At 48.3% G+C, this 15907-nt stretch overlaps 1 protein-coding gene across 1 annotated transcript in view; it reads right to left on the minus strand.

Annotated features, from left to right (window-relative positions):
- The window catches only part of tdrd9 (tudor domain containing 9), a 255517-nt gene extending 246977 nt beyond the window's left edge, over positions 1–8540 (minus strand). The window contains exon 1 of the mRNA XM_072489934.1: positions 8368–8540. Coding sequence (XP_072346035.1) covers positions 8368–8534 — 167 coding nt within the window. The 5' untranslated portion in view covers positions 8535–8540. The remainder of the gene's footprint in view (positions 1–8367) is intronic.
- Between the last annotated feature and the right edge of the window lie 7367 nt (positions 8541–15907).

Below are 15907 nucleotides of genomic sequence, written 5' to 3' on the forward strand. Positions count from 1 at the left end.
AGCAATAGCCCCTGGAGAGCTCAGATGGTGGTCATCAGGACCAGGGAAAAGTTCCGGATGGTTGTTGATTACAGCCAGACCATTCACCGCTTTACGCAACTCGATGCGTACTCCCTTCCCCGGATTGCAGACATAGTAAATCAGATCACGCACTACCGCGTGTTCTCTACGGTAGATCTGAAGTCTGCATATCACCAGCTCCCAATCCGCCCGGAGGACCGCCACTATACGGCGTTTGAGGCAGATGGCCACCATTTCCATTTCCTCCGGGTCCCCTTTGGCGTCACAAACGGGGTTTCGGTGTTCCAACGAGCAATGGACCGAATGGTGGACCAGTACGGGCTGCGGGCCACGTTTCCGTACTTGGACAATGTAACCATCTGCGGCCATGATCAGCAGGACCACGACGCCAACCTCCACCGATTTGCCTTTGGCAACTCAGAGTCCCGCCAACACAGCAAAATCAGTCTCTGGGCTATCAGGGAGGCAAGGGCCGAAGTCATCGGCCTCTCTCCCCAATTGTACTCCTGGATCTTCTGAACACTCCAAATATAGTCACCTCCGGACTCGGAGCTATCTCTACCCCCAAACTCTTTGACTTTACGTCCGACACTCCCTCAAACCCGGACATACTCAAAACATATGCACATGGTTCTCCGGTCACCCCGCACAACACCACACCTATCCTTCACCTGAGAAGAACTGACTCATCCTGGATACCATCATGTGAGCTCTATGCACAATTTTAAATTGGATAAAACTTGGCCTAGCTCACAACGAGGATGGAAGCACCCTCCACTGACCTTCTCTCCACACTCCGGCCCCCATGCCCTCCCCAACTCCTCCTCCACGGGGGCACACTCCCTCTTCATCGGCTCCCCATACATGTCCGCAACCCTGCCCTCCCCAATTTCATCCTCGTACAGTAGCTTATCCTGCAGCACCGGGGGTGGCAGCGCTGGAAAAGGCAGCACCTCCTTATAATAAATCCCTAACCTGCAGATACCTGAACTTATTACCCTTTGGTAACTGGTACGTCTCCTTGAGCTCTTTCTTCCAGGTCTGCAAGTTTTTCTCCCATGATCTAATCCCTGAAGAACTTTATCCCCACCTGCCGCCACCCCAAGAACTTTGCATTCAACCCTGCTGGTGCAAACCTATGATTGTCCCAGATCAGCGCCCACAGCGACATGTCTTCCAATCCAAAGTGCTGTCAACACTGGTTCCACGGGGGCAGCACAGTGGTTAGCATTGCTGCCTACGACGCTGAGGACCCGGGTTCGAATCCTGGCCCTGGGTCACTGTCCGTGTGGAGTTTGCCCAGTGTCTGCGTGGGTTTCACCCCCACGACCCAAAGATGTGCAGGGTAGGTGGATTGGCCACGCTAAATTGCCCCTTAAAAAAATAATTGGGTACTCTCAATTTAGGGAAAAAAAGAAACACTGGTTCCAAACCCTCAGTGCCGATACGACCACCGGACTCGTGGAGTACCGAACCTGCAAGAACTGAAAGGGTACCAACAACAGTGCCCTCAAGCTTGTCCCCTTACACGAGGCTGCCTCCATCTGTCCCCAAACCAACCGCTCCCCCACTGCCCATTTTCTAACCACTGCAATGTTTGCTGACCGATAGTAACTCAACAAACTCAGCAATGCTAACCACCACCCCGTCGATCCCTCTCCAAGAACACCCTCCTCATCACAGAACCTTCTCCGCCCACACAAATCTCAAAATCAACCCATTCACCTTTCTAAAAAAGGACTTGGGGACAAAAATTGGGAGGTTCTGAAATACAAACAAAAGCTTCGACAGCACCATCATCTTCACTGTCTGCATCCACTCACCACAGACAGTGGCAGCACATCCCATCTCTTGAAGTCAGTCTTCATTCCCTCACCAACCTCGCCAAGTTCAGCTTGTGCAGCTGGGCCCAACTGTACCCCAAGTCAGTGAAAGCTCACCCCCACCACCCAAAACTGCAATTCCCCCAGCATCCTCTCCTGTCCCCGCGCATTAATTGGAACACCTTGCTTTTCCCCCCACATTTACAAGCAGCCAAATTCTCCCGAGAATCCCCATGATCCTATTGAAGCTCCCAATCGGGTCCAAAATATACAACAGGAGGTCATCTGCAGATAAAGAAACTCCGTGCTCGGACCTCCCCAGCCCCTCTGAACGTTTGCCTTGGACTCCTTGTACAGCAGCTGAACCCAATCCACAAACTCCTGCCTATACCCGAACTGACCCAACACCACAAACAGATACACCCATTGGGTCAGTGACATGGCTGGGTTTCTCAAGCTGGAGAAAATAAAGTTTGCCTCGAGGTTCTACCTAGGCCCACTCCCACCCTATCCTTGTAACCTCACCTAACCTTTTGGACACTATGGGGCAATTTAGCATGGTTAGGTGAGGTTACAGGGATAGTTTGCTGGTGTTCTCCCGGAGGTGGCAGCCGTTCGTCGACTTTCTCGGGAAAATTAAAATGTCAGCAGAAGCAGCATTCTGAAAGGGGGGCGGGTGGGTAGGTGCAATATGGTTAAGGGATGTACAGAAGGGGTTGGGTGGGAAATGTCGAGTTTACCATGTTGATGTTTATGTTATTATTGTTTTGTTTGTTGCTGTTATAAAAATTTTGCAAATGCTTCAATAAAAATATATTTTTTTAAATGACCATCCTCCCATCCTGAGGCCAGAAGTGGGGATGTTCCCTAATGAATGCAGTGTTCAGCTCCAGCTTCAACTGCTCAGACGATGAAGTTGTCATTGCCTACAGACAGTGAAACCTGGACAACATTCAGGTTTGGACTGTTTGATAAGTGACAAGTAACAATAGTGCCACACAAGTGCCAGGCAGTGACCACAACAGTCCAATCACCTCTCCATGATATTCAAAAGAACAAAGAAATGTACAGCACAGGAACAGGCCCTTCGGCCCTCCAAGCCCGTGCCAACCATGCTGCCCGACTAAACTACAATCTTCTACACTTCCTGGGTCCGTATCCCTCTATTCCCATCCTATTCATGTATTTGTCAAGATGCCCCTTAAATGTCACTATCGTCCCTGCTTCCACCACCTCCTCCGGTAGCGAGTTCCAGGCACCCACTACACTCTGCGTAAAACACTTGCCTCGTACATCTACTCTAAACCTTGCCCCTCTCACCTTAAACCTATGCCCCCTAGTAATTGACCCCTATACCCCGGGGAAAAGCATCTGACTATCCACTCTGTCTATGTCCCTCATAACTTTGTAGACCTCTATCAGGTCGCCCCTCAAACTCCTTTGTTCCAGTGAGAACAAACCGAGTTTATTCAACCGCTCCTCATAGCTAATGCCTTCCATACCAGGCAATATTCTGGTAAATCGCTTCTGCACCCTCTCTAAAGCCTCCACATCCTTCTGGTAGTGTGGCGACCAGAATTGAACACTATACTCCAAGTGTGGCCTAACTAAGGTTCTATACAGCTGCAACACGACTTGCCAATTCTTATACTCAATGCCCCGGCCAATGAAGACAAGCATGCCGTATGCCTTCTTGACCACCTTCTCCACCTGTGTTGCTCCTTTCAGTGACCTGTGGACCTGTACACCTAGATCTCTCTGACTTTCAATACTCTTGAGGGTTCTACCATTCACTGTATATTCCCTACCTGCATTAGACCTTCCAAAATGCATTACCTCACATTTGTCCGGATTAAACTCCATCTGCCATCTCTCCGCCCAAGTCTCCAAACAATCTAAATCCTGCTGTATCCTCTGACAGTCCTCATCGCTATCCGCAATTCCACCAACCTTTGTGTCGTCTGCAAATTTACTAATCAGACCAGTTACATTTTCCTCCAAATCATTTATATATACTACAAACAGCAAAGGTCCCAGCACTGATCCCTGCGGAACACCACTGGTCACAGCCCTCCAATTAGAAAAGCATCCTTCCATTGCTACTCTCTGCCTTCTATGACCTAGCCAGTTCTGTATCCACCTTGCCAGCTCACCCCTGATCCCCGTGTGACTTCACCTTTTGTACTAGTCTACCATGAGGGACCGTGTCAAAGGCCTTACTGAAGTCCATATAGACAACATCCACTGCCCTACCTGCATCAATCATCTTTGTGACCTCCTCGAAAAACTCTATCAAGTTAGTGAGACACGACCGCCCCTTCACAAAACCATGCTGCCTCTCACTAATACGTCCATTTGCTTCCAAATGGGAGTAGATCCTGTCTCGAAGAATTCTTTCCAGTAATTTCCCTACCACTGACGTAAGGCTCACCGGCCTGTAGTTCCCTGGATTATCCCTGCTACCCTTCTTAAACAGAGGAACAACATTGGCTATTCTCCAATCCTCCGGGACATCACCTGAAGACAGTGAGGATCCACAAATTTCTGTCAAGGCCTCAGCAATTTCCTCTCCAGCCTCCTTCAGTATTCTGGGGTAGATCCCATCAGGCCCTGGGGACTTATCTACCTTAATAGTTTTTAAGACACCCAACACCTCGTCTTTTTGGATCTCAATGTGACCCAGGCTATCTACACACCCTTCTCTAGACTCAACATCTACCAATTCCTTCTCTTTGGTGAATACTGATGCAAAGTATTCATTTAGTACCTCACCCATTTCCTCTGGCTCCACACAGATTCCCTTGCCTATCCTTCAGTGGGCCACCCTTTCCCTGGCTACCCTCTTGCTTTTTACGTACGTGTAAAAAGCCTTGGGATTTTCCTTAACCCTATTTGCCAATGACTTTTCATGACCCCTTCTAGCCCTCCTGACTCCTTGCTTAAGTTCCTTCCTACGTTCCTTATATTCCACACAGGCTTTGTCTGTTCCCAGCCTTTTAGCCCTGACAAATGCCTTCTTTTTCTTTTTGACGAGGCCTACAATATCTCTCGTTATCCAAGGTTCCCGAAAATTGCCGTATTTATCCTTCTTCCTCACAGGAACATGCCGGTCCTGAATTCCTTTCAACTGACACTTGAAAGCCTCCCACATGTCAGATGTTTATTTGCCCTCAAACATCCGCCCCCAATCTAGGTTCTTCAGTTCCCGCCTAATATTGTTATAATTAGCCTTCCCCCAATTTAGCACATTCACCCTAGGACCACTCTTATCCTTGTCCACCAGCACTTTAAAACTTACTGAATTGTGGTCACTGTTCCCGAAATGCTCCCCTACTGAAACTTCTACCACCTGGCTGGGCTCATTCCCCAATACCAGGTCCAGTACTGCCCCTTCCCTAGTTGGACTGTCTACATATTGTTTTAAGAAGCCCTCCTGGATGCTCCTTACAAACTCTGCCCCATCTAAGACCCTGGCACTAAGTGAGTCCCAGTCAATATTGGGGAAGTTGAAGTCTCCCATCACCACAACCCTGTTGTTTTTACTCTTTTCCAAAATCTGTCTACCTATCTACTCCTCTATCTCCCTGCTGGCTGTTGGGAGGCCTGTAGTAAACCCCCAACATTGTGACTGCACCCTTCTTATTCCTGATCTCTGCCCATATAGCCTCACTGCCCTCTGAGGTGTCCTCCCGTAGTACAGCTGTGATATCCGCCCTAACCAGTAGCGCAACTCCGCCATCCCTTTTACATCCCCATCTACTCCGCCTGAAACATCTAAATCCTGGAACGTTTAGCTGCCAATCCTGCCCTTCCCTCAACCAGGTCTCTGTAATGGCAACAACATCATAGTTCCAAGTACTAATCCAAGCTCTAAGTTCATCTGCCTTACCCGTAATACTTCTTGCATTAAAACATATGCACTTCAGGCCACCAGACCCGCTGTGTTCAGCAACTTCTCCCTGTCTGCTCTGCCTCAGAGCCATACTGTCCCTATTCCCTATTCAATGCTCTCACCTTCAGGCCTATTGCTCCGGTGCCCACCCCCCTGCCATACAAGTCTAAACCCTCCCGTGTGACACTAGCAAACCTCGCGGCCAAGATACTTATGCCTCTCCAGTTTAGATGCAACCCGTCCTTCTTACATAGGTCACACCTGCCCCGGAAGAGCTCCCAGTGGTCCAGATAACGGAAACCCTCCCTCCTACACCAGCTGTTTAGCCACGTGTTTAGCTGCTCTATCTTCCCATTTCTAACCTCACTGGCACGTGGCACAGGGAGTAATCCCGAGATTACAAACCTAGAGGTCCTGTCTTTTAACTTTATGCCTAGCTCCCTGAACTCCTGCTGCAGGACCTCATGCTCCTTCCTGCCTATGTCGTTAGTACCAATATGTACAACAACCTCTGCCTGTTTGCCCTCCCCCCCTTCAGGATGCCCTCTACCCGTTCGGAGACATCCTGGACCCTGGCACCAGGGAGGCAACATACCATCCTGGAGTCATTGCTGAATGCCTTAGCATCCTTTTTGGATTCAAAATGAATGACCTAAGTTGTCTACTTAGGTCATTAATTTTGAATCCAAAAAGGATGCAGCAGGATTCTTTCAAAATAGTGAAAAGCTAAAACCAGTGGAGGTCCTAAGAGGCTTGTGGGTTCAGGTTCAGGTAAAAAGATCAATCAAGATGTCAAAACAAGTTTAGAAAGTATCAAAAAGGCAAATTGAATGCAAACCTTTATATCCAGAGGATGATAATGCCATTCTCCTGCCCTTTCCCCGTAACTTTGCACAATGTTTCTATTCAAACAATCATCTGATGCCCTCTGGAATGCCTCAATTGAAATTGCCTCCACCACATTTCCAGACAGTAGATTCCACACCCAAACCACAGTGTGAAAGGATTTTTTTCTCACATCACAGCCAAAGGTTGCATTCCCTAGAATTTAAGGTTAAGTATGATTTAATTTAACTTGTCATAATATTAAGGGGAACAGAAAGGATGGATTGAGAGAAGCTACCAGTCTAGGCCATAGTCAAAATATTAGAGCCAGGCTCTTTAGGAGTGAAAATGAGGAAACACTTCTCATCGGAAAAGGTAAAAAGTTTAGAACTCTCTTTCCACAAATGACAACTGATGCTAGATCAATTGAGTTTTAAGACTGAGATCGATAGATTTTTGTGAGCATAGGTTATTGAAGAAGATGCAGCAAAATAAAATACTGTACATGGAACTAGGTTAAATCGGTCACCAACTCAAAGTAAATTGGCCTACTTCAGTTTCTATGTAACTTGATTGCAATATGTATTATTTGCAAAATGCACTGCAGGAAGACTTCCTCCTCAATAACACTTTTTAAACACAAGACCTCTATTGCCTGAAACAGGGATAACAGACACATGAGACCACCATAATCTGCAAATTGCCCTCCAAGTCACACACCATCCTGATTTGGAGGTGTATACTGCCACACCCTCATCCTGGAGCTCCCTCCAGAACAGCAATGACAGCATACCCACACCACATGACCACAGCTGTTCAATGCAGCTACGCATCATCACTTTCTCAAAGGCAACTAGGGATCGACTATAAATGCTACCTTTACCAGTTACATCACATTCCTGCAAAAAAAAATTTAAGAGTTCTCATGCTTTGCTCTCCTTTCAGAAGGTTTACAACGCCAGGGATCCAGGTTCAATTCCAGCCTTGGGTGACTCGCCCCCGTGTCTGCGTGGGTTTCCTCCAGGGTGCTCAAGTTTCCCCCCACAGTCCAAAGATGTGCAGGTTAGGTGGATTGGCCATGCTAAATTGCCCCATAGTGTCCAAAAGGTTAGGTGAGGTTACAGGGATAGGGTGGGAGTGGGCCTAGGTAGAGTGCTCTTTTGAAAGATCAGGGCAGACTCAATGGGCCAAAGGATATCTTCTACACTGGCGATTTTATGATTTGCAATGCTAAAGTCTATGCAAAAAAGGATGCCAGAAAAAAAAATGACACTTATCTACCAGATCTGTACACTAACTGCCAAATGTCTCGACAACAAATGACCAGGTCTACCTGACACTTTGGGAGAAACCAAGGACCAGAAAGTTGCTAAACAAGTGCTTACTGTGAACTACTAACATTTTTGTTCCTCAGCGACACAGCCTTAAGGTCACTTAAGAATGCCGCCATTTGCAAATATTGTATCTAAAGAGCCACAAATTATTTACATAAAAACAGAATGGGGACGGTGACAAATCTAAAAAAGCAGGCACTCTTGGAATGAAGTCTGCTCCTCCTCACTCAATATTTTCAATCAAACTAATTTGAAAATGTAGCCAACAAACTTAGTACGCAAAATAGGTGGGTAGATAAAGATCACCCAGGTTTTTGTGTGCGCCCGGCTATGTGAAATCTGGATGCTGACGATGGAGCAGTAAATGTTTATTCCTCTCTACATGGAGCTGCTAACAATGCAGAGGGAACCACCATGAGCCCGGTCCGCCCACCCACACGCGGTGCCTGTCGAGGCTCAGGTCGATTCTCACCGCTTCGCTCGCGGGGTTTCAGGCTCCGGGCTGCACTGCCCCGCAGCTGATCTCCAGGCATCAGCGGCCAAAGAAACCCGTTTTCCTCCCAACGGTTCGACGCCGGTAACCGTTTTGCCGATGGTGAACCAGTCCTGTATTTGCTGCGCCACCAGATTCCGGATCATGGTGCAGGAGCGGCAGCAGCCAGGCGTGCGGCAGCCGAGGGCGAGGCTTATCTGCACCTGCGCACTGCCGCCACGATGGCGGCGGTTGACGCCCGCGCATGCGGCAGCTCGTTCGGTAATCGCAGACATGCGCACATTTCACAACTCCTCGTGAACCTGGGCCCGGCAAAACTCGCCATCAGTAAGTCCAGGCAGCGGGAGACCGAGGGTGTTACCTGGCCGGACTGTCTGCCCCTCTTCCCCAGCTATGTTCGTGGTCAGCTGTCCCTGGAGAGGACACATGCGGTGTCCACGGGCACCATCAAGGACTGCCGTGCCCGATGGGCGCCGCAGGGGCTGGAGTGTTTTGTCGACCCTCTGAGCCACATTTTGATTTAATGTTGGGCAAGTTTTCGTTGCCCCGACCAGTTCCTAAGGTTTGTTTCTTCGGTGTAATTAGTTGATTAACCTTAAAAGACCTCCACATGTTTCACACAATTAGAATTGCATCCATTGGAAACCTAATGCTTCCAACGTGTCAGCTCTGGCGAACTGATTGTCAGAGGGACGATTTCAGAGCCTCAGTTGCGATCTCGCAAATAAATCTTTCCCTCTTTCTGCAGCTGCCTCGTTATAGGGAAGGGTCGCCGCCGACCCTGGAGAAAGCAATATTCTGTATACAAAGGCAAAATGCTGGAAATCTGAAATAAAAAAGCAAAAGACTAGAAATACTCAGCAGGTCTGACATTGTGGAGAGAAAAACAGTTAATGTTTCAGGTCGATGATCTTTTGACAGAACTGAGAAAAATTACAAATTTAATAGATTTCAAACAATTACAAGTGGACAAGTTGGAAAGAAGAATAAAAGGAAAGTCTTTGATATGATGGAGGGCAGGATAGATTAAATGACACAAAGTATCCTTGTACAGAAGCCACAGGGAGTAGTAGTGGGACAAGTAAAGAAACAAAAGAGGTGCCTAGAGAAGGTGGAATGACAGGGTGGCAGCCTTCTGAAAGCAAAGGGAATAAGTGGCCTAAATCCCCAGGGCCAGATGAGATGTATCCCAGGATCTGGGAGGCAAGGGAGGAGATTGCAGCAGCTATGATAATTTTAAAATCTTCTCTGGCTACAGGACAGGTGCCAGAGGACTGGAGGACAGCTAATGTGCCATTATTCAAGAAGGGAAGTAGGTACGAACCAGAAAATTACAGGCCACTGAGTCTAACTTCAGTGGTAGGGAAACTACTGGAAAAAATTCTGACGAACAGAATTAATCTCCACTTGGACGGACAAGGATTAATCAAGTATAATCAACATGGTTTGTCAAAGAGAGAGTATGTTTTACAAATTTGACTGAATTTTTTGAGGAGGTGATTAGGTGTGTAGATGAGGGTAGTAAGGTTGATGTAGTCTATATGGCATTTAGTAAGACTTTTGACAAAAAGTCCCACATGAGAGGCTGATGAAGAAGGTGCGAGCCCATGGGATTCTGTGCAATTTGGCAAACTGGATCCAAATCTGACTGAGTGGTAGGAGGCAGAGGGTGATGGTTTAAGATTGTTTTTGTGACTGGAAGCCTGTGTCCAGTGGTGTTGCACAGGGATTGGTGCTGGGTTCCTTGTTGTTTGTGGTGTACGTGAATGATCTGGATGTGAATGTAGGAGATACAAGTTTGCAGATGGCATGAAAATTGGTGGTGTGTAAACAGCGAGGATCAAGGCATCAGATTACAGGACTGTTTAAAAGGGCAGAAGAGTGGCAAATGGAATTTAACCATGAAAAGTGTGAGGTAATACATTTTGGGAGGGCTAACAGGCAAGGGAATAACAATGAATGGTCGGATCCTTGAAAGTACAGAGGATCAAAGGGATCTTGGTGTGCAGGTTCACTGACCTCTGAAGACAGCAGGACAGGTAGATAAGGTGGTTAAGAAGACATATAGGATTCTTGCCTTTATTAACCGAGGCATTGGATATAAGATCAGGGAAATTATGCTGGAGCTATAAGAGCACTGGTTAGGCTCGGGATGGAGTACTGTAGTTTACCTAAATAAACTTGGTTACAAGTATTTTGGGTTTTGGGGCTGTGGCGGGTTTCTGCAGGTTGGTGGCACTGGTGAGCGTATATGGCGCAAGCAGGGATTTGTGAAGAGGGTGCTGGGTGGTATTGCACTGGTTTTGTTTGTTTTTCTGGGACTGGGTTATGGAGGAGGGAATTGGGAGGAGGGGCACTGGACAGGGGCCTCTACTAGCAAGCGAAGGTTGGCTAGTGAACGAGACACAGGAGAATGTGCAAATTCCGCACAAACAGTGATCGGGGGCCAGGATCCAACCCGGGTACTCAGCGCTGTGAGGCAGCAGTGCTAACCACTGTGCCACCATGTCACCCCACCCAACCTTTCCTAAGGAACACCTGATCCTTCATCTTCAAATGGGTGTCCAGCATCATCACGTCTGCCTTTAAGCTCTTCAAATGTGTAAAAACCCTCGATTTCTTTTTTTTTAAATAAATTTAGAGTACCCAATTCATTTTTCCTATTTTAAAAAAGATATATTTCATTGAAAATTTTTGGTCAACCATCGCAGTACATTGTGTATCCTTTACACAATAATATAACAGTATAAATAACAATGACCTGTTTTATAAACAAAGAATAAATAATATATAACAAAAACGAAAACTAAAACTAAATGGCAACTGCCATGTCTCAGATAAACACTCTCCAAAAATATGATTTAACAGTCCAATATACAATTATTTATAGCAACGACCTATACATATTATACCTATATATTAATAACCCTGGGACTCCTTCTGGTTCCTCCCCCCACCCCCTGGGCTGCTGCTGCTGCCTTCTTCTTTTCCATTCCCTCTATCTTTCTGTGAGGTATTCGACGAACGGTTGCCACCGCCTGGTGAACCCTTGAGCCGAACCCCTTAGGACGAACTTAATCCGTTCCAGCTTTATAAACCCTGCCATGTCATTTATCCAGGTCTCCACCCCCGGGGGCTTGGCTTCCTTCCACATCAACAGTATCCTGCGCCGGGCTACTAGGGACGCAAAGGCCAAAACATTGGCCTCTCACGCCTCCTGCACTCCCGGCTCTTGTGCAACCCCAAATATAGCCAACCCCCAGCTTGGTTCGACCTGGACCCCCACTACTTTCAAAAGCACCTTTGTCACCCCCACCCAGAACCCCTGTAATGCCGGACATGACCAGAACATGTGGGTGTGATTCGCTGGGCTTCTCGAGCATCTTGCACACCTATCCTCTACCCCAAAAAATTTACTGAGCCGTGCTCCAGTCATATGCGCCCTGTGTAACACCTTAAATTGAATCAGGCTTAGCCTGGCACACGAGGACGATGAGTTTACCCTACTTAGGGCATCCGCCCACAGCCCCTCCTCAATATCCTCCCCCAGCTCTTCTTCCCATTTCCCTTTCAGCTCATCTACCATAATCTCCCCCTCGTCCCTCATTTCCCTATATATATCTGACACATTACCGTCCCCCACCCATGTCTTTGAGATTACTCTGTCCTGCACCTCATGCGTCGGGAGCTGCGGGAATTCCCTCACCTGCTGCCTCGCAAAAGCCCTCATTTGCATATACCGGAATGCATTCCCTTGGGGCAACCCATATTTCTCGGTCAGCGCTCCCAGACTTGCGAACTTCCCATCCACAAACAGATCTTTCAGTTGCGTTACTCTTGCTCTTTGCCATATTCCAAATCCCCCATCCATTCTCCCCGGGGCAAACCTATGGTTATTTCTTATCGGGGACCCCACCAAGGCTCCCGTCTTTCCCCTATGCAGTCTCCACTGTCCCCAAATTTTCAAAGTCGCCACCACCACCGGGCTTGTGGTGTATTTCTTCGGTGAGAACGGCAATGGGGCCGTCACCATAGCTTGTAGGCTAGTCCCCCTACAGGACGCCCTCTCCAATCTCTTCCACGCCGCTCCCTCCTCTTCTCCCATCCACTTACTCAACATTGAGGGCTAGTTTAGCACAGTTGGCTAAATAGCTGGCTTGCAATACACAACAATGCCAGCAGTGCAGGTTCAATTCCTGTACGGGCCTCCCCAAACAGAGGCCGGAATGTGGCGACTAGGGGCTTTTCACAGTAACTTCATTTGAAGCCTACTTGTGATAATAAGTGATTATTATTATCTAGGAGTACAGGTTCATAGCTCCTTGAAGGTGGAGTCGCAGGTGGACAGGGTGGTGAAGAAGGCATTCGGCATGCTTGGTTTCATTGGTCAGAACATTGAATACAGGAGTTGGGACGTCTTGTTGAAGTTGTACAAGACATTGGTACGGCCACACTTGGAATACTGTGTGCAGTTCTGGTCACCCTATTATAGAAAGGATATTATTAAACTAGAAAGAGTGCAGAAAAGATTTACTAGGATGTTGCCGGGACTTGATGGTTTGAGTTATAAGGAGAGGCTGGATAGACTGGGACTTTTTTCCCTGGAGCGTAGGAGGCTTAGGGGTGATCTTATAGAGGTCTATAAAATAATGAGGGGCATAGATAAGGTAGATAGTCAACATCTTTTCCCAAAGGTAGGGGAGTCTAAAACTAGAGGGCATAGGTTTAAGGTGAGAGGGGAGAGATTCAGAAGGGCCCAGAGGGGCAATTTCTTCACTCAGAGGGTAGTGAGTGTCTGGAATGGGCTGCCAGAGGTAGTAGTAGAGGCGGGTACAATTGTGTCTTTCAAAAAGCATTTAGATAGTTACATGGGTAAGATGGGTATAGAGGGTCATGGGCCAAGTGCGGGCAACTGGGACTAGCTTAATGGTAAAAACTGGGCGGCATGGACTGGTTGGGCCGAAGGGCCTGTTTCCATGCTGTAAACTTCTATGATTCTATGATTGAGATATTGGCGGCCCAGTAGTACTCACTTAGGCTCGGTAGTGCCAGCCCCCCCCCTATCCGTACTACGCTGTAAGAATCCCTTCCTCACTCTCGGGGTCTTCCCGGCCCACACAAAACTCATGATACTCTTTTCGATCCTTTTGAAAAAAGCCTTCGTGATCACCACCGGGAGGCACTGGAACACAAAAAGGAATCTCGGGAGGACTACCATTTTAACCGCCTGCACCCTCCCTGCCAGTGACAGGGATACCATGTCCCCTCTCTTGAAGTCCTCCTCCATTTGTTCCACCAATCGCGTTAAATTTAACCTATGCAATGTACCCCAATTCTTGGCTATCTGGATCCCCAAGTAACGAAAGTCCCTTGTTACCTTCCTCAGCGGAAAGTCCTCTATTTCTCTGCTCTGCTCCCCTGGATGCACCACAAACAACTCACTTTTCCCCATGTTCAGTTTATATCCTGAGAATTTTCCAAACTCCCGAAGTGTCCGCATTATCTCTGGCATCCCCTCCGCCGGGTCCGCTACATATAACAACAAATCATCCGCATACAGAGATACCCGGTGTTCTTCTCCTCCTCTAAGTACTCCCCTCCACTTCTTGGAACCCCTCAATGCTATTGCCAGGGGCTCAATCGCCAGTGCAAACAGTAATGGGGACAGAGGGCATCCCTGCCTTGTCCCTCTATGGAGCCGAAAGTATGCAGATCCCCGTCCATTAGTGACCACACTTGCCACTGGGGCCCTATACAACAGCTGCACCCATCCAACATACTCATCTCCAAAACCAAATCTCCTCAGCACCTCCCACAAATAATCCCACTCCACTCTATCAAATGCTTTCTCGGCATCCATCGCCACCACTATCTCCGCTTCCCCCTCTGGTGGGGGCATCATCATTACCCCTAGCAGCCTCCGTATATTCGTATTCAGCTGTCTCCCCTTCACAAACCCAGTTTGGTCCTCATGGACCACCCTCGGGACACAATCCTCTATCCTCATTGCCATTACCTTGGCCAGAATCTTAGCGTCTACATTTAGGAGGGAAATAGGTCTATAGGACCTGCATTGCAGCGGGTCCTTTATTTCTTTAGGAGAAGCGATATCGTTGCCTCAGACATAGTCGGGGGCAGCTGTCCCCTTTCCTTTGCCTCATTAAAGGTCCTCATCAGTAGCGGGGCGAGCAAGTCCACATATTTCCTATAAAATTCAACTGGGAATCCATCCGGTCCCGGAGCCTTCCCCGCCTGCATGCTCCTAATTCCTTTCACTACTTCCTCTATTTCAATCTGTGCTCCCAGTCCCACCCTTTCCTGCTCCTCCACCTTGGGAAATTCCAGCCGGTCCAGAAAGCCCATCATTCTCTCCCTCCCATCCGGGGGTTGAGCTTCGTATAATTTTTTATAAAATGCCTTGAACACTCCATTCACTCTCTCCGCTCCCCGCTCCATCTCTCCTTCCTCATCCCTCACTCCCCCTATTTCCCTCGCTGCTCCCCTTTTCCTCAATTGGTGGGCCAGCAACCTGCTCGCCTTCTCCCCATATTCGTACTGTACACCCTGTGCCTTCCTCCACTGTGCCTCTGCAGTACCCGTTGTCAGCAAGTCAAATTCTACGTGTAGCCTTTGCCTTTCCCTGTACAGTCCCTCCTCCGGTGCCTCCGCCTATTGCCTGTCCACCCTCAGAAGTTCTTGCAGCAACCGCTCCCGTTCCCTACTCTCCTGCTTTCCTTTATGTGCCCTTATTGATATCAGCTCCCCTCTAACCACTGCCTTCAGCGCCTCCCAGACCACTCCCACCTGGACTTCCCCATTATCATTGAGTTCCAAGTACATTTCAATGCACCCCCTCACCCTTAGGCACCCCCCCTCATCTGCCATTAGTCCCATGTCCATTCTCCAGGGTGGGCGCCCTTCTGTTTCCTCCCCTATCTCCAAGTCCACCCAATGTGGAGCGTGATCCGAAATGGCTATAGCCGTATATTCCGTTCCCCTCACCTTCGGGATCAACGCCCTTCCCAAAACAAAAAAGTCTATTCGCGAATAGACTTTGTGGACATAGGAGAAAAATGAAAACTCCTTACTCCTAGGTCTGCTAAATCTCCACGGGTCTACTCCTCCCATCTGCTCCATAAAATCTTTAAGCACCTTGACTGCTGCCGGCCTCCTTCCAGTCCTGGACCTCGACCTGTCCAGCCCTGGTTCCAACACCGTATTGAAATCTCCCCCCATTACCAACTTTCCAACCTCTAGGTCCGGGATGCGTCCTAGCATACGCCTCATAAAATTGGCATCATCCCAGTTCGGGGCATATACGTTTACCAAAACCACCGTCTCCCCCTGTAGTTTGCCACTCACCATCACGTATCTGCCCCCGCTATCCGCCACTATAGTCTTTGCCTCAAACATTACCCGCTTCCCCACTAATATAGCCACCCCCCTGTTTTTCGCATCTAGCCCCAAATGGAACACCTGCCCCACCCAACCTTTGCGTAGTCTCACCTCGTCTATCAGT

This window comes from Scyliorhinus torazame, chromosome 2, assembly GCF_047496885.1.
Source record: "Scyliorhinus torazame isolate Kashiwa2021f chromosome 2, sScyTor2.1, whole genome shotgun sequence".
NCBI classification, from domain to species: domain Eukaryota; kingdom Metazoa; phylum Chordata; class Chondrichthyes; order Carcharhiniformes; family Scyliorhinidae; genus Scyliorhinus; species Scyliorhinus torazame.